Source organism: Theropithecus gelada, chromosome 10, assembly GCF_003255815.1.
Source record: "Theropithecus gelada isolate Dixy chromosome 10, Tgel_1.0, whole genome shotgun sequence".
Classification (NCBI taxonomy): Eukaryota; Metazoa; Chordata; class Mammalia; order Primates; family Cercopithecidae; genus Theropithecus; species Theropithecus gelada.
In genome coordinates this window covers 53,546,451-53,568,533 of record NC_037678.1, presented here as the reverse complement: position 1 = coordinate 53,568,533, position 22,083 = coordinate 53,546,451, and the positions used below count along the sequence as shown (strand labels likewise).

The window sequence follows — 22,083 nt, the reverse complement described above, 5'->3', positions numbered from 1 at the left end:
ACGGCAAATTAGTTTTTCTATTAGTGTGTAAAGAAGTAATGTGTTCCTGGATAAAGGGAAGTTAATGGCTCTAATCTTCTTAGACTTTCAAAGAAAGCCGTTGCCAACACTATTAATTTTTTTTTTTTTTTTTTTTTTTGAGACGGTGTCTCACTCTGTCGCCCAGGCTGGAGTGCAGTGGCTCAATCTCCGCTCACTGCAAGCTCCGCCTCCTGGGTTCATACCATTCTTCTGCCTCAGCCTCCCAAGTAGCTGGGACTACAGGCACCCGCCACCACGCCTGCCTAATTTTTTGTATTTTTAGTAGAGATGGGGTTTCACCGTGTTAGCCAGGATGGTCTCCATCTCCTGACCTCATGATCTGCTCGTCTCGGCCTCCCAAAGTGCTGGGATTACAGGCGTGAGCCACTGCGCCCGGCCAGTTATTTTTTTTTAAATAGTGTGTGAGGCAAGGGTTCTGTTGCTTTATGAATTCAGGACAGAGTGTAAAAATAATCTGGTGTTTCTGGGAAGTTGGGAACATAGCATTTCTCAGGGATTGAGACTGACTGACAAGACTGACTCAACTAGACTTTTTGAGACTCCTTGAGTGTGCAGAAACATATGCATATGAATATTGTGGTAAGTTGAAAGAAATGAACACAGAAAGGAACAGACTCAAACTCACTTCCTTGGTATTTATCACAATTTAGGAAAGAGACTTGGCAATTTACATGGGCTTTTCCTCAAATCATGTATGTAGTGTGTTGCCCTGTACAAAATGCTGGCTACTATGTGGAAGAAACAAATCGTTCTGTACTCATATAAAACGCTGGTATGTCCCCTCCTTAAGAACATTTTTCAGTTTAACAGTCCTCATCCTTCAAAAAAAACAAGATAAGCACAAAGCAGGGAGAGTTTGAAAATGTCAGTGAAACTCTTGGGACTCAATCAGAAAGAGGGAAGGTGTTAAATGATACATGAAATTAACTTTTCAAAAAATATTAGAATCTTTGGTGTTGCCTTATGAAGCTAAAGATAGAAAAAAATTAAGAGAAACACTGTACTGCCATCACACGTGATAAACCCAGGAAATTTATCCCAGAATGTAATCTGGGTTGAAAAAATATTGGTAAATTTTTTGGATAAATTCATTGCTGGTATTAAGAAATTTTTAGTTTTTTTTTTTTTTACTTCGACAAAAAGGCTTAGGGCTGGTAAGGTAGAATAAGGACTGCACTAGAACTTTTTCAGTGGTGAAGCCTAGCTGTGTGATCTTGAACAAGTTGCTTAACCTTAGTGCCTGGATTTTTTAAATGCTACCTACTTTTCTGGGTAATAGTGACGACTAGATGAAATTTTATATTTATATATATAAATAAATAAAAATATATATAATATATACTTACATATATATGTAAATCACTGGACCCATATGGCTAATAATAATATATTAGGATGAATTGACTCATTTGCTCTTCATCACTAGCCTATAGAAGAAATATTAGTACTAATAGTACTAATAATACTCCTTTCTGGAATAAGACATGTGTATATGAAGTCTTGAAGTCACTTAATCTCTCTGGGAAGCAGCTTCTCTTACAGATGAGATGATCATCCAATCAGGCCACTTTATAGGTTTGTGAGAATCATGTGAGTTAACGGATGGTAAAGTGATTTGAAAACTGAAGCATTATATAAGTTTAATGTAACATTATATAGAATCCATTTAATAGAAAAGTGAGGCCCTGTAGACCCACAAATAACCTAATCTTTTCTCTTTTTTTTGATATGTATGTGATACGTATATTAGGTGGAAAGATTTTTATCTTAGTCGTCTAACATGAAAATTCTTTTACAGCTGAGAAATTTCTTGAATCTGTGGAAGGAAATCAGAATTACCCACTGTTGCTTTTAACATTACTGGAAAAGTCCCAGGATAATGTTATCAAAGTATGTGCTTCAGTAACATTCAAAAACTATATTAAAAGGAACTGGAGAATTGTAAGTATTTTGTGAATACATAATTTAATACCCTGTATGTTTATAAGGTTTATATAAGCAGTGTTCTTCAAAGATAAGGCATGTGCTTGTAGTCCCAACTACTATGGTGGCTAAGGCAGAAGGATCACTTGAGTCCAGGACTTCAAGGCTGCAGTGAGCTATAGTTACACCACTGTACTCTAGCCTTTTAGTTATAGAATGAGACATTGTTTCAAAAAAAGAAAGGATTCAGATATGGATCAAAGATAAAATTAAACAGGACCTTTTTCCAAAGCTTCTGTTATTTCATTTGAATTTATATAAATTTGTCCAGCTTCATACCTCAGGTTGCTAGGGAGTGAGACTTGGTCTTAATCTCCATTATGTTTGGAATTTACACTTTACTCACCGCCTAGTGACGAGACATTGTGGGAAGACAGTCTGAATAAATGAAGTGATTTCTGATGTTGGAAAATTAAAGCTGAGAAGAAATCAGATACATAGAAAATTTGCAGAATTTAAAATAATTTAGATTTCAAATTTTTGATAAGGTATTTTGCCCTATGTCTTGTGGGATATGTGTATGTATATATTCTAATTTTGAGATTAAACCTATTTTATAACAGGTTTAATGATTAATAAATTATAAATTAAGAAACAGGCATTTTTTCCCTTAGCTTAGGACAGTGGTTCTCAATTGGGGGCAGTTTTGCTCACCAGGGGACATTTGGCAGTATGTTTGGAGACATCATAGCTGGGGGATTGCTACTGGAATCTAGTGGGTAGAGGCCAGAGATGCTGCTGTGCATCCTACAGTGCACAAGATAGCTTCATACAACAAAGAATTATCTGAGCCAAAATGTCAGTGATGCTAAGGTTGAGAAGGCCTGGCTCATGATAGAGAAAAAGATGAGGCTTTTTTGTAGTGATAGCAGATGTTACAAAGTATTAGCAGTTGACAAAAATCATCAGTTTATCTAAAAAGTCAACTTTAAACCGCTCAAAAACTTCTTAGAGTCTTACTTTTTTTCTCATTCCATAAAAGAGAGAGTAAATATTGTTTTAAGCCTGTATAATTTCTCAAGTATCACCATGAGTGGTAAAGAAATCTTAGAGGCCAGGCGTGGTGGCCCATGCCTGTGATTTCAGCACTTTGGGAGGCTGAAGTGGGTGGACTGCTTGAGCTCAGCAATTCAAGACCAGCTTGGGCAATAAAGTGAGACCCCATCTTTACAAAAAATATAAAAGTTAGCGAGGCATATGGTGGTGCATGCCTGTAGTCCCAACTATTAGGGAGGCTGAGATTGGGGGATCGCTTGTGCCTGAGAGGCAGAGGTTGCGATGAACTGAGATCATGCCACTGCACTCCAGCTTGGGCAACAGAGCCACATACTGTCTTTTAAATCTCAGAATGTTTAAAAGTCCATCTCTACTGGTAGACATGCCAGCCCTCTCCCTCTATTTTGATTTGTAAAACTAGTGAGACTTCTAGAATCTCTTTGGGTGGTATAATCTAGGATGCATTCTAACTAGTAATGGTCAAGAAATTTTCATAGAGGACTGGATATGGTGGCTCACGCCTGTAATCCCAGCACTTTAGGAGGCTGAGATGGGAGGATTGCTTGAGGTCAGGAGTTTGAGACCAGCCTGGACAACAAAGTGAGACCCCCATCTCTACAAAAAATTTAAAATTAGCTGGATGTGTCATGTGTGGTGTGCATCTATGGTCCTAGCTCCTTGGGAGGCTGAGGTGGGAGGGATTGCCTGAGTCTGGGATGTGAAGGCTGCAGTGAGCCAAGGTTGCATGCTACACTCCAGCCTGGTTAACAGATGGAAACCCAGTCTCGGAAAAAAAAAACAAAAAAACATTGGAAAGATTTTTGTTCTAAAGTGAGAGCTAAATTGAAGCTTTTGAGGATGTGTATGGATTAAGTAGCATATATCTATGAAGATTTTAATTATGTGTCCTGATTAGTTTACATATAAAATGAAATTTTTTTTTTTTTTGAGACAGAGTCTTGCTATGTCGCCCAGGCTAGAATGCAATGGTGTGATCTTGGCTCATTGCAGCCTCTGCCTCCCAGGTTCAAATGATTCTCCTGCCTCAGCCTCCTAAGTAGCTAGTGTTACAGGTGCCCACCACCACATCCAGCTAATTCTGTATTTTTAGTAGAGATGGTTTCACCATGTTGGCCAGGCTGGTCTCGAACTCCTGACCTTGAGTGAGCCATCACACCTGGCCTAAAGTGGGAATTTTTTTGAGACAGAGTCACTCTTGTTGCCCAGGCTGGAGTGCTTGGCACCATCTCGTCTCACTGCAACCTCTGCCTCCCAGGTTCAAGTGATTCTCCCACCTCAGCCTCCCGAGTAACTGGGATTACAGGTGCCTGCCACCACGTCCAGCTAATTTTTGTAGGTTTAGTAGAGACATAGTTTCACCATGTTGGCCAAGATGGTCTCAAACTCCTGACCTCAGGTGAGCCACCTGCCTCGGCCTCACAAAGTGTTGGGATTATAGGCGTGAGCCACTGCGCCCAGCCTAAAATAGAAATTCTTAATTGGCATCAAGGAGTAAGAGAAGTTCACTAATTTGTATGTAAAATATTTGCATTTGGGAGGGAATGTACATTTTTCTGGGGAAAGGGTTCACGCTGTCATCAGATTATTGAAGGAATCTGTGACCCATTCATGTAGAGGGAAACTAAAGACCAAACCTTCCTCTGTTTTCTTAGAAAATTAGGAAATAAAGTTATGTTTTACCTAAAATCATAAGGATATGAATATGGATTTTGGGTTACTTCCTCAGTTACTGCTTTGCTTTTAGGTTGAAGATGAACCAAACAAAATTTGTGAAGCCGATCGAGTGGCCATTAAAGCCAACATAGTGCACTTGATGCTTAGCAGCCCAGAGCAAATTCAGAAGCAGGTAACGTCACTCCGCTTTTTACATGGGCTCCTCTGTAAAGCTCTCATCTAATTAATCTTTTCCTCTCCCAGTTAAGTGATGCAATTAGCATTATTGGCAGAGAAGATTTTCCACAGAAATGGCCTGACTTGCTGACAGAAATGGTGAATCGCTTTCAGAGTGGAGATTTCCATGTTATTAATGGAGTTCTCCGTACAGCACATTCATTATTTAAAAGGTATTAATGCATAGATTCATGTTTTTAAAATACTTTTTAAAGTTTTATTTGCTTGTGTAAACAGTTATGTTTTTGTGACTGTTGTCATTCCTTTGAATGTGATCATCCTGGAATGAGAGCTGAAGTTTCTGTATTGTGTTTGTTACTTCTCAACTAGGATGTTTATTTCATATTGCTCTATTACCTATGAAATACTTAGTCTTAATAAACTGCTTGATTTCTTTAAAAAGAAAACTGGCTGGGCATGGTGGCTCACGCCTGTAATCCCAGCACTTTAGAAGGTCAAAGTGGGTGGATCACCTGAGGTCAGGAGTTCGAGACCAGCCTGGCCAACATGGTAAAACCCTGTCTCTACTAAAAATACAAAAAAAAAAAAAAAAAAAAAGCCAGGCGTGGTAGTATGTGCCTGTCATCCCAGCTACTCGGGAGGCTGAGACAGGAGAATCACTTGAGCCTGGGAGGTGGAGGCTGCAGTGAGCCAAGATCAAACCACTGCACTCCAGCCTGAGCAACAGAGCGAGACTCCATCTCAACAAAAAAGAAGAATTCCCTTTGAATTTCAGAAAACCATCTATCCATAGGTGTCCAATCAGCATCTATCCTTGAAGACCTAAAGTAAGAACATAAAAAAAACTTGTAAATGTATCTGTTTTACCTTGCTTTTCTAGATACCGTCATGAATTTAAGTCAAACGAGTTATGGACTGAAATTAAACTTGTTCTGGATGCCTTTGCCTTGCCTTTGACTAATCTTTTTAAGGTATGGAATGCATCTTGATCGTATTTTTAAATTAATGTTTTAAATTGTTTGAATGTTTGTATACATGTTAAGAGAATGCTTTGAAAGCTTATTTGATAGATAATGTTTAGAGTATTTCTTTTGAAAAATTTCAGACCTACACAGAAATAGAGATGCTATCGTGAACTCCCATCTATTATGACACAAATTTAATGGTTAGCAACGTTTTATTTTTTCTGTTCCCTTTCTTAGGAATATTGTAAAAGCAAATTCTAAGCATCATATCATTTCACCCAAGTATTTGAGTATGTATCTCTAAACATATTTTTATTTGACTATGTTTGGAGTTTAATTAATTTATATATTTATACATTATTTTACAGTTTACAGGATACTTTCCTGAATGTGTTCTTGGCGTTTGCGAGAATCCTATAAGATTTAAAGAAATACATAAATACTTTTTTTCTTTTTTAAAGACAGGGTCTCACTCTCATTGCCCAGGCTGGAGTGCAGTGGGGCATGATTATAGCTCACTGCAGCCTCAACTACCCAAGCTCAGGTGATTCTCCCACCTCAGCATTCCAAGTAGCTGGGACTACAGGTGCACACCACCACTCCTAGCTGCTTTTTCTCTCTTTTTTTTTTTTTGAGACGGAGTTTCGCTCTTGCTCACTGCAACCTCCGCCTCCCAGGTTCAAGCAGTTCACCGAGTACGCTGGGATTAGAGCCTGCGCCACTGCGCTTGGTCAGTAAAACCTGTTAATTGCATTTAGAATGATAAAGACTCACAATCTCTTAAGTGACTGTATATTATTTAAAAGCCAAGGCCATGCATGGTGGCTCACGCGTGTAATTCCAGCACTTTGAGAGGCTGAGGCGGGCAGATCATGAGGTCAGGAGATCGAGACCACCCTGGCTAACATGGTAAAACCCGTCTCTACTAAAAATACAAAAAAATTGCCGGCCGTGGTGGCAGTCGCCTGTAGTCCCAGCTACTTGGGAGGCTGAGGCAGGAGGATGGCATGAACCCAAGAGGCGGAGCTTGCAGTGAGCCGAGATTGTGCCACTGCGCTCCATCCTGGGTGCAGAGCGAGACTCCGTCTCAAAAAAATAAAAGCCAAATTTTGGAGAAGAAATATGAATAGTCTCAGCTTAGTGCAAGGCTATTTCACTAAGATCAGCATGCTGGGTTTACGATGCACTAAAACGGTGTTGCTATATTCCTTTCCAAGGCCACTATTGAACTTTGCAGTACCCATGCAAATGATGCCTCTGCCCTGAGGATTCTGTTTTCTTCCCTGATCCTGATCTCAAAATTGTTCTATAGTTTAAACTTTCAGGTAAGTTAATTTGATTTCTTGCTTTTGGTTCTTACTCTTCGATGTTAGAGAGTTTTCCTTCTATTTGATAAGACTTTTTTGCCAGCATTGATTTTTCTAAAAGACAAGGTTTTTTCTGACTCCCCCTATTTATCTATAGTCTTCTGTTTTACGATATAGTTCCTACAGATGCTAATGAGATGTTTCATGGAAAAAAGCAGTATTCTCTTGTATCTGGTAGGTTAGCAAAACCCACCATCCTAACTTATTCTTGGAGAGTCACCCTGTACACTGTTTTACTGACGGCATTAAGAAGCTAGATTTCTGAGGCCTTCCTCTTTCGTTCATTTATATGGGTATTAACATTTGGGGGGCCGGGCGCGGTGGCTCAAGCCTGTAATCCCAGCACTTTGGGAGGCCGAGACGGGTGGATCACGAGGTCAGGAGATCGAGACCATCCTGGCTAACACGGTGAAACCCCGTCTCTACTAAAAAATACAAAAAACTAGCCGGGCGAGGTGGCGGGCGCCTGTAGTCCCAGCTACTCGGGAGGCTGAGGCAGGAGAATGGCGTAAACCCGGGAGGCGGAGCTTGCAGTGAGCTGAGATCCGGCCACAGCACTCCAGCCTGGGCGACAGAGCGAGACTCCGTCTCAAAAAAAAAAAAAAAAAAACATTTGGGGAATCATGTTTTGGTTAGGGGTTGCTGTCCAGCTTATACAAAAGGACTTGTATTGGAAGCCATATGAGGGAGACAAAAGGCTTGAAGTACCAGACTTTGAAAGGGGTAAGAACTAGTAGTATTTCAGAGGAAACATAGCCACAGGGTTATAGCAGGGAATGCCTAGTTACCCTGTTGCTACTGAGATAGTGGCCTCCAATCATTTTTTCTGTTCTTAGCCATTAATTCAAGATTCAGGACCAAGAAAGGGGTGTTAATTGGTACAGATTGTTGCTATACTGTGATGCAAGGAGGACCTAGCCCATTCATTGTTTGTAGCCAGTACCTGGACTTATCTTCACAACATGAATAAACTCATAGTGGTAGGGAGAACATTCCCCAAAAGGAAATTGGGTTGTTTTAGCTAGAATAGGAGATGAACAGCCCAAAAGGACATGTTCCACATCAGTGTTCAGCTGGATAGCAGTTTGAGAAGTTCTTACTTAAATGAGTACTACTGTTTTTTCTTGCACCTTTTGAATTCTGAGAAGTCAGGTTTAATGAAGCTCTTGATAACTTGTCTGGCAGGGAGACCAAGGAAAGAGGCATAATCTGCCCTCAGGGGACTTGTACCCTCATTAAGAAGGCAGTACTATGCCACAAGAAATCAGTAACTATAAGACAATTAGTTTGTCTGCCTTGATGGTCATCTTACAATAAATGTAGTTCAGAAAAGAAAGGGGATGTATTAGTATGCACTGAGCTTGAGCTTTGTAAGGAAAGTCTTCATATAGTCTTAGCTGAACCTTGAAGGAAGATTTAGATTAGGACAAGAACTAGAGGTGGCATCATTTATAGCATACAAACAGAGGCAGAAGTCAGAATGCTTTATGCAGCTGCCAGATGTAGCTGGAGCAGAGAATTCTTGTCAGAATAGGTAATGCTCAGGCTGTGAAGCCTGTGTATAAAATGTTTTGTCCACATGGTATTTGTCCACATGGTGAAGGAACTTATAAAAGTAGTGTTCTTAATATTTTAATCAAAAGTTTCAAGTCAGTGTTTATTCTGTAGGATCTCCCTGAATTTTTTGAAGATAATATGGAAACTTGGATGAATAATTTTCATACTCTCTTAACATTGGATAATAAGCTTTTACAAACTGATGTAAGTATTTAAAATGTTGCCTGAGTGGTCTTTTTCTTTCATTAAGAGTTATTTGGCTACAATCTAGAAACCTATTTACTCTTGCTTTGTTAAAAGATAAAATTTCAATACTATAATAATATTTGATTCTATTTGACATTACATGTTTGGTATGTGCAGTATACAGAATTACTCTTACCATGGGCCTGGCTTAAGCCATAGTATACAGGTAAGGCTGTTTCATTACATTATTGAAAGTGAGGCTTTAAAGTAGTCACATTGTGGATATTTCATGAAATAAAATTATTTTTCATTGAAGATACTAAGAAAACTTAAAACTCTATAATGGTAGGCCGTTTTTAAAAATCGTCTGGCCAGGCATGGTGGTTCACACCTGTAATCCCAGCACTTTGGGAGGCCAATGTGGGAGGATCCCTTGAGCCCGGAAGTTCAAGACCAGCCTGGGCAACGTAAGGAGCCCCCATTGCCACAAAAAATAAAAATAAAATTAGCCAGACGTGTTGGCTCATGCTAATGGTCATAGCTACTCAGGAGGCTTAGTTGTGAGGATCCTTTGACCTTGAGCCCAGTAGGGCAAGGCTGCAAAGAGCTTTGACCATGCCACTACACTCCAGCCTGGGAGACACAGGGAGACCTCGTCTCAAAAAAAGAAAAAATTTTCCACAGCTCGAGAAAGAGAGAAAATGGTAAAAGGTCGTAATTTGTAAAGATTTCTGATACAGGTTTTATACTGTGTACTTTTAAACATACAACACTTATTCTGTGCTACTCATTTGTTAATATATTTATGACCTTTCCGAAGAGACAAAAGACAAAATATTAAGAATACTTCAATACCAAATAAACTAAAAATTAAAATTGGTGATTCAAATCAGGTTTGATTTCTTTCTGGGGTACAGAAAGAAATCATTACTATAGTTGTACAACAGATTTTGTCTCAGAGTTTGACTATATTAATAGGAACTTTAAAAGATGTAGCTCTCATGAAATAATTATTTCAGTCCATTGGGGGAAAAACTTCAGAAAACAAAACTTTTCTTCACACAAAAGTCTCAAGGAAATTTTTTGTATAGAATTCTTACAAGGACCTTTTTGCCCAGTTAACTATGTGCTACCTTGTGTCGTTTTACATCCCTATTTATGCCTTGAGTAATCAGTGTGAGGGAGTTTTGGTTTTGGCTTTGGTTTTTGGTCTCCCTCTGATGTCTTCCCCTGTCTCACTCTGTCACCAAGGCTGGAGTGCAGTGGCGTGATCATGGCTTACTGCAGCTTCAACCACCCTGGGCTCAAGTGATCCTCCCACTTCAACCTCCCAACTAGCTGGGACTATGGGTATGTGCCACCATGCCCAGATGATTTTTTTTAATTTTGGGGGCTTGCTGTATTGCCCAGGCAAGACTCAAACTCCTGGGCTTGGCCTAGTGTAGTGGCCCATGCCTGTAATCCCAGCACTTTGGGAGGCCGAGGCCATCCTGGCTATCCTGGCTAATACAGGATAGTCTCTACTAAAAAAATAAAAATAAAAAAATAAAAATAAAAAAATTACCCAGGCGTGATGGCAGGCATCTGTAGTCCCAGCTACTCGGGAGGCTGAGGCAGGAGAATGGTGTGAACCCGGGAGGCAGAGCTTGCAGTGAGCTGAGATCGCGCCACTGCACTCCAGCCTGGGTGACAGAGCAAGACTCCGTCTCAAAAAAAAAAAAACACTCCTGGCCTCACGCCATCCTCCCGCCTCAGCCTCCCAGAGGGCCGGGATTACCATCATGAACCACTACACTAGGCCAGAATATACTGTTTGAATCTAATACGGAAATATTTTGTAATTCAGCAACTTATTTGAAAGACTTGGTGAAAAGATTGATGGTGACATAGCTGTAGTTTACAATAACTGATTTGATTTGGATTTAATTGATAATGAGTCTAGTTCAGGAATTTCAGTTACTCCTCTTACTTATGTTAGCATTAGAGTTGTATGTTGGAGTTTTTGTTTTCTTTTATGTGAGGATGAAGAGGAAGCCGGCTTATTGGAGCTCTTAAAATCCCAGATTTGTGATAATGCTGCACTCTATGCACAAAAGTACGATGAAGAATTCCAGCGATACCTGCCTCGTTTTGTTACAGCCATCTGGAATTTACTAGTTACAACGGGTCAAGAGGTTAAATATGATTTGGTAAGATGACAGTGGAGAAAAATAATTAAAAGACATTCTCTCCCTATCTTCCCCAAGAAATAAGCTATTGAGTTTTGCTTTTAAAAATATTCTTGTTTTTGTGTTTTGTTCCAGTTGGTAAGTAATGCAATTCAATTTCTGGCTTCAGTTTGTGAGAGACCTCATTATAAGAATCTATTTGAAGACCAGAACACGCTGACGAGTATCTGTGAAAAGGTTATTGTGCCTAACATGGAATTTAGAGGTAATTATGGCAAAAGTATATTAGTATAAATTTACTAAGTCTTTGTTATTTGTAATATATTCAGTCTAATTTATTACTGAATAAAATTTGTATATCATTTATTTCTTATTTTCTAAACCAAGACAGAAGATGTAGTATCTGTAATGAGTTTTCTTGTGCCATGTGAAGGTTTTCTCATGGAAATATTAAATAAGACTTCAAAAATTCCTTTACATTAAGACGATAAGCTACCTGGAATCTCTGTTTAGCGAAAGAATTTGATTTTGTTTCATTTATTGTTTCACTGAATTTTTAGCTGGCTTTGTGTATTTATTTATTTGAGACAGGGGTCTCGCTCTGTCACCCAGGCTGGAGTGCTGTGTATGGTGCTGGGATTACAGGCATGAGCCACCATGCCTGGCCAGGATTGTGTTTTATATCAAAATAGTTATTAGATCAGTGGTTCTCAAATTATGTCTAGAACAAAATAAGGAAATTAAGGACAATATAGCATGAGATTTTATTTCCTGTTGTGTTTTCATAAAAATATGTTTAAAGGATAAATCTTCTGGCTGGGTGTGGTGGCCCATACCTTTAATCCCAGCACTTTGGGAGGCTGAGGTGGGAGGAACACTTGAGCCCAGGCCAAAATGGCAAAACCTTATCTCTACAAGAAATAAATTAGTTGGGTATAGTGGCATGTGCCTGTGGTCCCAGGTACTCAAGCGGCTTAGGTGGGAGTTTTGCTTGAGCCCAGGAGGTGGAGGCTGCAGTGAGACATGATCACACAACTGCACTCCAGCCTGGGTGACAGAGTGAGACCCTATCTCCAAAGTGTGTGTGTGTGGATAGATTTTTTTTTTTTTTTTAATTTAAATGATAAAAATAGAGATGAGATCTTGCTGTGTTGACCAGGCTGGTCTCAAACTCCTGGCCTCAAGCGATCTTCCCATTTCAGCCTCCAAAAGTGCTGGGTTACACGCACGAGCCACCATGCCAGCCAGATCTGACATTGTCCACTCTACTTATTTGTTGTTGAAATGACTTTAATGAGGCCGGGCGCGGTGGCTCAAGCCTGTAATCCCAGCACTTTGGGAGGCCGAGACGGGTGGATCACGAGGTCAGGAGATCGAGACCATCCTGGCTAACACGGTGAAACCCCGTCTCTACTAAGAAATAAAAAAAAAAAAAAACTAGCCAGGCGAGGTGGCGGGCGCCTGTAGTCCCAGCTACTCGGGAGGCTGAGGCCGGAGAATGGCGTAAACCCGGGAGGCGGAGCTTGCAGTGAGTGGAGATCGCGCCACTCGCTCCAGCCTGGGCAACAGAGCAAGACTCCGTCTCAAAAAAAAAAAAAGAAAAAAAAGAAATGACTTTAATGAAATAATAGTGATTAAAATTAGGTTGTTGGTTTTTTAATCTTACTTGGTGAAATTTAAAGCTGGCATTCTGATATTGATCCCTAACATTTTTGACAGTTGCAGGTGTAATCCAATTCTGGGGAAATTGTCACATTAGAACAAGTGAGCCTGTCTCACAGTTGTGTGAATTACCTAATACCTCACCTTTCAGGGTAGCATTTGCTGCTCTAGATAATGATTAAGAGTATGTGAAGTAGTCATCTGATAGGAAAGAATTCTTTGCTGTAGAACAAGGCAGTTCTACATACTCTTCTGCATTCTCAGCTGTAAAGTACAGTGACGTCTTTTGGAGTGTTATCTGAAATATCTCTCTCTGTAGCTGCTGATGAAGAAGCATTTGAAGATAATTCTGAGGAGTACATAAGGAGAGATTTGGAAGGATCTGGTGTGTATCTTGGTTTTTTAGTTACTAGTCTTTTAGCAAGCCAGTTTTAAGGTGGTTCTCTTTCTAGTAAATGGGAGAAGTGGGATTGAGCATAAGTGTTTTTTCAGCTAGTTTTCGTTGAGAACTGTTGTCCTTCTTCAGTTTGTCTTAAAAAGCTCTTATATGTGACCTGCATGAAAGTATCAAAAGTGAATCATTTGTCTATTCTTACATAGTTAGTATTTATCAAAATTCTGTGATTCTGTGACCTCTTTAGTTTCATTTTGATTTTGTATTTCTTGGGGGATTTTTTTTTCATTGTTTGTGTTGCTGATAGCTATTGGGTGGCCATTTGTGTTTTGTTCTTTTTTTTTTTCTTTCTACAATCATAGCCAAATTATTCCAGGCAATTTGTTTTCTTATAAATTGGGTCAGTTTGTTGTTAGTTGTTTTTTTTTCCCATAATATATTTTCTTTTCATTTCACAGATATTGATACTAGACGCAGGGCTGCTTGTGATCTGGTACGAGGATTATGCAAGTTTTTTGAGGGACCCGTGACAGGAATCTTCTCTGGTTATGTTAATTCCATGCTGCAGGAATATGCAAAAAATCCATCTGTCAACTGGAAACACAAAGATGCAGCCATCTACCTAGTGACATCTTTGGCATCAAAAGCCCAAACACAGAAGGTAAATATTTTTAATGTGGTTTTGTTTCTAAAACAGACATCAGTGACACCCACACAAGTCAAAAAGAAATAACGTCTCTGATAATAGAGCCTACTCTGCCAGATAACCTATTAATTCTGATTTAAGATTTATATAATCTCTGAAGATGGCTTTATGTTGATGTATTGAGCACTTAAGTTTCTTGTAGACCAGAAAATTGATTATGCCCCACTTGTTACCTTAGCTGAGATCTGCTGTATAAAATATGCTTAACTTAGCTGTTCTTTAATTTTGGAAAGTTTATTGTCTATTAGTATAGTCTTATTTTACATTTTTACTTTTTTGAGACAGAGTCTCGCTTTGTCACCAAGCTGGAGTGCAATGGCGTGATCTCAGCTCACTGCAACCTCCACCTCCCGAGTTCAAGTGACTCTCCTGCCTCAGCCTCCCAAGTAACTGGGATTATAAGTGTGCACCACCACACCTGGCTAATTTTTGTATTTTTTGTAGAGACAGGATTTTACCATATTGGCCAGGGTAGTCTCCAATTCCTGACTTCATGTGATCCTTACACCTCTGCCTCCCAGAGTGCTGGGATACAGGTGTGAGCCACCATGTCTGGACAGTATAGTCTTATTTTATATTTTATACATAAGCAATTTGTGTTTTGAAGTGTTCTTTTTCTTTTCTTTCTTTTTTTTTTTTTCTATTTGAGACATCATCCAGGCTGGAATGCATTGGCAAGATCTCAGCTTGCTGCAACCTCTGCCTCCCGGGTTCAAGCAATTCTTGTGCCTCAGCCTCCCAAGTAGCTAGAATTACAGGTGCATGTAACCACACTGGCTAATTTTTTGTATTTTTAGTAGAGATGGGGTTTTGCCATGTTGGCCAGGCTGGTCTTGAACTCCTGACTTCAAGTGATCCACCCGCCTCAGCCTCCCAAAGTGTTGAGATTACAGCCGTGAGCTCCTCTACCCAGCCAGTACAGTCTCATTTTATACATAAGCAGTTTGTGTTTTGAAGTGTTCATCTCCATTTTTAACGTGGTTTTCTAAACTTGCTTAAATTTCTAATGTAGATATATACAGGTATTTTGTTATTTTACCATGTTATGAATTTGCTTTTCAGCATGGAATTACACAAGCAAATGAACTTGTAAACCTAACTGAGTTCTTTGTGAATCACATCCTCCCTGATTTAAAATCAGCTAATGGTGAGTTGTGAAATTCTTGCTTTTTTTACAGCTTACCACACTATATCTGCAATTAAAAACATGGCTTCCTATCCTTGTTCCCATTCATTCTTTTTTTCTTTTCTTTTGAGATGGTGTTTCACTCTTACCCAGGCTGGAGTGCGGTGGCGTGGTCTCCACTCACTGCAACCCCTGCCTCCTGCGTTCAAATTATTCTCCTGCCTCAGCTTCCCAAGCAGCTGGGACTACAGGCACATACCGGTATGCCCGGCTAATTTTTATATTTTTTGTAGAGACAGGGTTTCCCCTTGTTGGCCAGGCTGGTCTCGAACTCCTAACCTCAGGTGATCCACCTGCGTTGGCCTCCCAAAGTGCTGGGATTGCAGGCATGAGCCTCCATGCCCTGCCTATTATTTCTTTTATTAATAAAATCTCAAATGGTTTCCCCAGGTCTTGTCCATGTGAAATTAATTATTGATAAAATATTGCTTGATTAGGAAGAAAATAGGAATAAGTACAACTAAACTGTAACTCAGTTTTGCTACCTAGTGTATAAATAATTATACATTGGCTTCCTTTTCTTTTTTATTTGAAAAATGAATTCTTAAAAATTGGAGTACAGTTCAAAGAACTAGAAAATTGATAAATATTAAGGATATCTTTTGGCTGGGCGCAGTGGCTCACCCTTGTAATCCCAGCACTTTGGGAGGCCGAGGTGGGCGGATCATGAGGTCAAGAGATCGAGACCAACCTGGCCAAAATGGTGAAACCTCGTCTCTACTAAAAATAAAAAAACTAGCCGGACGTGGTGGCACATGCCTGTAAGCCCAGCTACTCGGGAGGCTGAGGCAGGAGAATCGCTTGAATCCAGGAGGCAGGGGTTGCAGTGAGCCGAGATCGTGCCACTGCACTGTAGCCTGGGAGACAGAGCGAGACTCTGTCTCAAAAAAAAAAAAAATTAAGGATAGTTTGATGTTTATGAATGTATTCCTCTAGATTCAGATATATTCTTTAAAAAAAAAAAAAAAAATTTTAATGTGGGAAATGTATATACACCTAAAGGTGAAGAGAATATTGTAATACGCTCCCATGTGACTATCATCTAGCTTCAAGAATTATTAACATTTAGTGATCTATTCCTTTCATTTATTTCCCTACCACTGGAATAATGTAAAGCAAATTCCAGCTAGAGAGATGTACATGTTTCTAATTCAGAATAGCTTCACTTCTGGGAATGTAGGTAGACATGCTCACCGATGCATGGTCCAGCTCATTTTTACTCAATTATATAATAGGTGTTCCTTTATCATGAAACAGGCATGAGGAAAAATAAAATTATTTATAATCCTACCAAAATTAATGGCTAAATAGTAAATCATTATATAATTAACTGTGCTTTAATTACTTGACATTTTATCATTTTTTTGTAACTCTGATGATATCACTAATTTGGAAGTAATGATCCTTACCACTTAACTATGGCTTTCTGTTTTTTTAATAGTGAATGAATTTCCTGTCCTTAAAGCTGATGGTATCAAATATATTATGATTTTTAGAAATCAAGTAAGTAGCTTTTTATTTGTTACATGCTGCTTAATCTCTTTAAGAGTTTTATTATGTACCACCTTCTTGTCTACTGTGCAGTCATTTTATATCCACATCTAACAAAATTAACAGTGATTTCTTTATAACTTAGAATTTCAGACCATGCTTAATTTTCCTCAGATGTCTTTTTGCAATTACAGTAATAGAATTGGGATCTAGATACTGTCCACACATTGCTTACAGTTGATTGTGTCTTAAGTCTCTTAATTTACAACAGAGAGGTCCTTCTTTCCCGCTTTTTGTTTGAGATGGAGTCTCATTCTGTCACCCAGGCTGGAGTGCAGTGGCTCCATCTTGGCTCACTGCAACCTCTGCCTCCTGAGTTCACGTGATTCTCCTGTCTCAGCTTCCCGAATAGCTGGGATTACAGACACCTGCCACCACACCTCGCTAATCTTTTGTATTTTTAGTAGAGACAGGGTTTCCCCATGTTGGCCAGGCTGGTCTCAAACTCCTGACCTCAGGCGATCTGCCCACCTCGGCCTCCCAAAGTGCTAGAATTACAGGCATGAGCCACTGCACCCAACTGCCTTCCTTTCCCTTTTTATTTATTTATTTATTTATTTATTTATTTTTGAGACGGATCTCGCTCTGTCACCCAAGCTGGAATGCAGTGGTGTGATCTCGGCTCACTGTAACCTCTGCCTTCTGGGTTCAAGCAATTCTGCCTCAGCCTCCCTAGTAGCTGGGATTACAGGCATCTGTCACCACGCCTGGCTAATTTTTTGTATTTTTAGTAGAGATGGGGTTTCCCCATGTTGGCCAGGCTGGTCTCAAACTCCTGACCTCAGGTGATGCACCAGCCTTGGCCTCCCAAAGTGCTAGGATTACAGCCGTGAGCCACTGCACCTGGCCTCTACTCTCTTATGCTTGTTGTTGGAGAAAACACTCATTTATCTTAGAGAGTTTCTCGCATTTTACTTTTGGCTGATTGCATCCTACAGTCATCCCTCAGTATGCAAGGGGTATTGGTTCCAGGACCCCTGAATATCCCAAAGTTCATGCATAGTTAGGTCCCACATTTGGCCCTGCAGAATCCTCATACATGAAAAGCCAGTCTCCCATATACAGATTTTGCATCCCAGGAATACCATGTTTTCTATTTGCATTTGGTCTAAAACAAATCCAGCCAGGCACGGCGGCTTGTGCCCGTAATCCCAGCACTTTGAGAGGCTGAGGCAGACAGATCATTTGAGGTCAGGAGTTTGAGACCACCTTGGCCAACGTGACAAAATCCCATCTCTACTAAAAATACAAAAATTAGCCGTGTGTGGTGGCACACGCCTGCAGTCCTAGCTACTCGGGAGGCTGAGGCATGAGAATCACTTGAACCCAGGAGGGGGAGGTTGCAGTGAGCCAAGATCGTGCCATTGCACTCCAGCCTGGACAACAGAGCAAGAGTCAAACCTGTGTTGTTCAAGGGTCTCCTGTAGTTTATGTTGTCCCCCTAGTCCCCATATTTTCTATATCAGTAAATCTGGGGACTTGATTAGACTTAGATTCCTTGGTCGGGGGTGACACAAGAAAGCATCATAGGTATACTTTCTGTTTCATTTTCTCAGGATATACACAATATCTGGTTGTCTTTTTTTTTTTTTTTTTTCATTTTGGCTCACTGCAAGCTCCACCTCTTGGGTTCACGCCATTCTCCTGCCTCAGCCTCCCAAGTAGCTGGGACTACAGGCGTCCGGCAACACACCTGGCCCTTGGTTATCCATTTCTAATGATGTTAAGAGTGACCAGTGGATTCAGATGAAGGAGAACGTTACATTGTCAACATTTTTAAGTAGCATTTTAAAAATTGAGATATACTTAATAGAAGTTTTGCCATTTTATTTATTTTTGTTTTATTCTAATTTTTTTTTTTTTTTTTTTTTGGAGACGGAGTTTCCCTCTCGTTGCCCAGGCTGGAGTGCAGTGGCACGATCTCGGCTCACTGCAACATCCGCCTCCTGGGTTCAAGCGATTCTCTTGCCTCAGCCTCCGAGTAGCTGGGATTACAGGCATCCGCCACCACGCCCGGCTAATTTTGTATTTTTAGTAGAGACGGGGTTTCTCCATGTTGGTCAGGCTGGTCTCAAACTCCCGATCTCAAGCAATTCGCCTGCCTCAGCCCCCCAAAGTGCTAGGATTACAGGCGTTAGCCACCGTGCCCGGCTTTATTCATTTATTTTTGAGACAAGGTCTCACTGTCGCCCAGTCTAGAGTGCACTACTACGATCATAGCTCACTGCAGCCTTGAACTTGTAGGTTCAAGCGACCCTTTTGCCTAAGCCTCCCTGAGTAGCCAAGACTATAGGTGTGTGCCACACCACCTGGCTAATTTTTTATATTTTTTACTTAGTTTATTCTTTCCTTCTTTTCTTTTCTCTTTATTTTTCTGTCTTCTGTCTTTTTTTTTTTTTTTTTTTTGGAGGTAGTCTTGCTCTGTTGCCCAGGCCGGAGTGCAGTGGTATGATCTCGGCTCACTGCAGCCTCTGCCTGCCAGTTCACGCAATTCTTCTGCCTCAGCCTCCTGAGTAGCTGGGATTACAGGTTCCTGCCACCATGCCCAGCTAATTTTTGTATTGTTAGAAAAGACGGGGTTTTACCATGTTGGCCAGGCTGTACTCAAACTCCTGACCTCAGGTGATCCACCACCACCTCAGCCTCCGAAAGTGCTGGAATTACAGGCGTGAGCTACCCACGCCCGGCCCATTTCTTTATTTTTTGAAACACGGTCTCGTTCTGTCGCCCAGGCTGGAGTGCAGTGACGTGACCACAGCTCACTGCAGCGTTGAACTCCTGGGCTCAAGCAGTCCTTCCACTTCAGCCTCCCGAGTAGCTGGAACCCAGGCATGTGCCACCACGCCCAGCTATATGGCATTACTTTTAAAAAATGAATTGAGAAAAACAATAGAGAATACCTGCTTCCCCAGTTAGAGTGTGTTGGAATTTGCCAATCTTAAATGGTATCTCATTGCAGTTTTAATTTGTATTTGATTTATTTTGAGTTCAATTAAGCACCTTTCCATTTGAAGGGTCCATTTTCATTTCTTTTCTGTGAACTGTGAATTCATATTCTTTTGCCCATTTTTCTATCTGATTGTTGGTCTTAATTTTTAGAGAACGTCTAGTTTTTCTTCTGATTCTTAACGCCTAGGTCACTTTAATTGTACTGAGAAAAAAATCAAAATGTGCAGTCATTTTATTCCTTTGATGTCTTTGCCCAGTAAAAGTGGTGCCATCTTGCAAAATATTTTAAACACACAAGCAGGAATAAAACAATATGATGATTACTGAAATAATCCTCACAAATCTTAAAACTCCAGGCCGTATTTATTTACACATACATATACAGTGGAGGTACTCCAGGTGCTCCCTGCCCAGTCAGTCCCTTTCTCTCTATAGGTAATTACTGTCATGAATTCAGTGTATTTTACACCCATGTAAGTGCTTTTCTTATACTTTCACTACGTGTTTATGTTTCTGCAAAAATTATTTAGTATTCTGTAGGTTTTAATTTTTTTTTAGATGGAGTCTTGCTTTCTTGCCAAGGTTCAAGCCATTCTCCTGCCTCAGCCTCCCAAGTAGCTGGGACTGCAGGTGCCCACCAATTTTTGATAGAGACAGGGTTTCGCTATCTTGGCCAGGCTAGTCTCGAACTCCTGACCTCAGGTGATCCACCCGCCTCAGCCTCCCAAAGTGCTGGGATTACAGTCGTGATTCACTACGCCTGTCCTAGGTTTTAAATTTTTGTTTATATAAATGACATCATACCGTGGGTTTCATTTTTGTTTTTTGTTTTTTTTTTAAAGACAGAGTCTTCGCTCTGTCGCCCAGGCTGGAGTGCAGTGGCATGATCTCAGCTCACTGCAAGCTCTGCCTCCCGGGTTCACACCATTCTCCTGCCTCAGCCTCCTGAGTAGCTAGGACTACAGGCGACTGCCACCATGCCTGGCTAATTTTTTTTGTATTTTTTAGTAGAGACGGGGTCTCACCGTGTTAGCTAGGGTGTTCCTGATCTCCTGACCTCGTGATCCACCCCCGTCGGACTCCCAAAGTGTTGGGATTACAGGCAAGAGCCACTGCGCCCAGCCTTTTCTGTTTTGAGAATGGGGTCTTGCTCTGTTGCCCAGGCTGGAGTGCAGTGGTGCGATCATAGCTTACCTCAGCCAGGAAATTCTGCACTCAAGCGATCCTCCTGCCTTAGCCTCCCTAGTTGATGGGATTACAGGCATGCGCCACCATACCCTGCTACATCATGACTGTTTGTGCTTAACATCGTTTTTGAGTTATTCATTTAGTGCCTAAAGTGATCCACCTACCTCAGCCTTTCAAGTAGTTGGGACTACAGGAATTCACTACCATGCCCAGCTAATTTTTTATTTTTTATTTTTTTAAATAGAGATGGGGTCTCGCTATGTTGCCCAGGCTGATCTTGAGCTCCTGGGCTTAAGCGATTGTTCTACCTTGGTTTCCCAAAGTATTGGGATTACAGACAGGAATGAACCATGATACGCAGCAGGCTTTTCTAGTTTAGACTAATGAATATTTCAAATTTAGAGGTTTTTAATGAAGATTGTTCTTATATTTGTTGCTTTTTGGGGGTGGGGAGAGAAAAAAAATGAGACACAAAAAGGTTAAATAAGTTTTTCAAGAAATATCTGCTACTGATAATTCTTAGGTTTGGTGAAATCTTAGTCTGCTTCTCTGTGATATTATTCTATGGTATGTTGATTTATCTACAAGATGTTATTTATCCTCATAGTTTTGTGCTCTGAAAAGGAGAATTTAGAAAGTGGAAATTGAACCATTATGTGCAAGTAAAAGTTTTGATCTGGGCAGCAGCATCATCTATTAGAGCTTAAAAATAGCAAATTGTTTGAATCAACAGGCCCTTCTCTTCCAATTGTTTTTTACTCAAATATGGAATCATTGCATTTAGAGCATGTATATTATTGTGTTTTTTAGGTGCCAAAAGAGCATCTTTTAGTCTCGATTCCTCTCTTGATTAATCATCTTCAAGCTGAAAGTATTGTTGTTCATACTTACGCAGCTCATGCTCTTGAACGACTCTTTACTATGCGAGGGCCTAACAATGCCACTCTGTGAGTATTTTATTCTAAAGTTTTTAAGCCTGGGATAGGGTCTGTACTGTGCTGCTCAAAGATATCTCTGAATGTTTTCATAATTTCACTAGCAGGAAAACAAATGTCTGCTTTTTATTCATTTATACTGTCTCATTCTAAAAGGATTTGAGGCTGCTTACCAGAATAGCTGCATTATGACAATACAATTAAATAAACTGGAGCCGAGGAAAGTAACTGGAATAAAGTTAACAAACAGAAATGTGTGTCAAAGGATCCTATATGGTAGTTAAAGAAACTCCAGATTTTATTTGGAGTCTCTTAGCAGCCAAGGCAAAGAGGGAAACTTGGGGAGTTAAAATTTTCACAGTGTCTATGAGATTAA

General features: G+C 40.2%; 1 protein-coding gene across 3 annotated transcripts in view; it reads left to right on the top strand.

The window, feature by feature from the left end:
• The window catches only part of CSE1L (chromosome segregation 1 like), a 48,785-nt gene that overhangs the window by 14,429 nt on the left and 12,273 nt on the right, over window positions 1–22,083 (top strand). For 2 of the 3 annotated variants that reach the window (XM_025400048.1, XM_025400049.1), the window contains exons 3-15: window positions 1,841–1,983; window positions 4,787–4,888; window positions 4,960–5,105; window positions 5,774–5,864; window positions 7,076–7,183; window positions 8,894–8,986; window positions 10,990–11,157; window positions 11,272–11,401; window positions 13,118–13,183; window positions 13,651–13,853; window positions 14,961–15,045; window positions 16,526–16,587; window positions 21,583–21,719. In XM_025400048.1, coding sequence (XP_025255833.1) covers window positions 1,841–1,983; window positions 4,787–4,888; window positions 4,960–5,105; window positions 5,774–5,864; window positions 7,076–7,183; window positions 8,894–8,986; window positions 10,990–11,157; window positions 11,272–11,401; window positions 13,118–13,183; window positions 13,651–13,853; window positions 14,961–15,045; window positions 16,526–16,587; window positions 21,583–21,719 — 1,534 coding nt within the window. The remainder of the gene's footprint in view (window positions 1–1,840; window positions 1,984–4,786; window positions 4,889–4,959; window positions 5,106–5,773; window positions 5,865–7,075; window positions 7,184–8,893; window positions 8,987–10,989; window positions 11,158–11,271; window positions 11,402–13,117; window positions 13,184–13,650; window positions 13,854–14,960; window positions 15,046–16,525; window positions 16,588–21,582; window positions 21,720–22,083) is intronic. The other variant, XM_025400050.1, reaches the window with a different exon arrangement.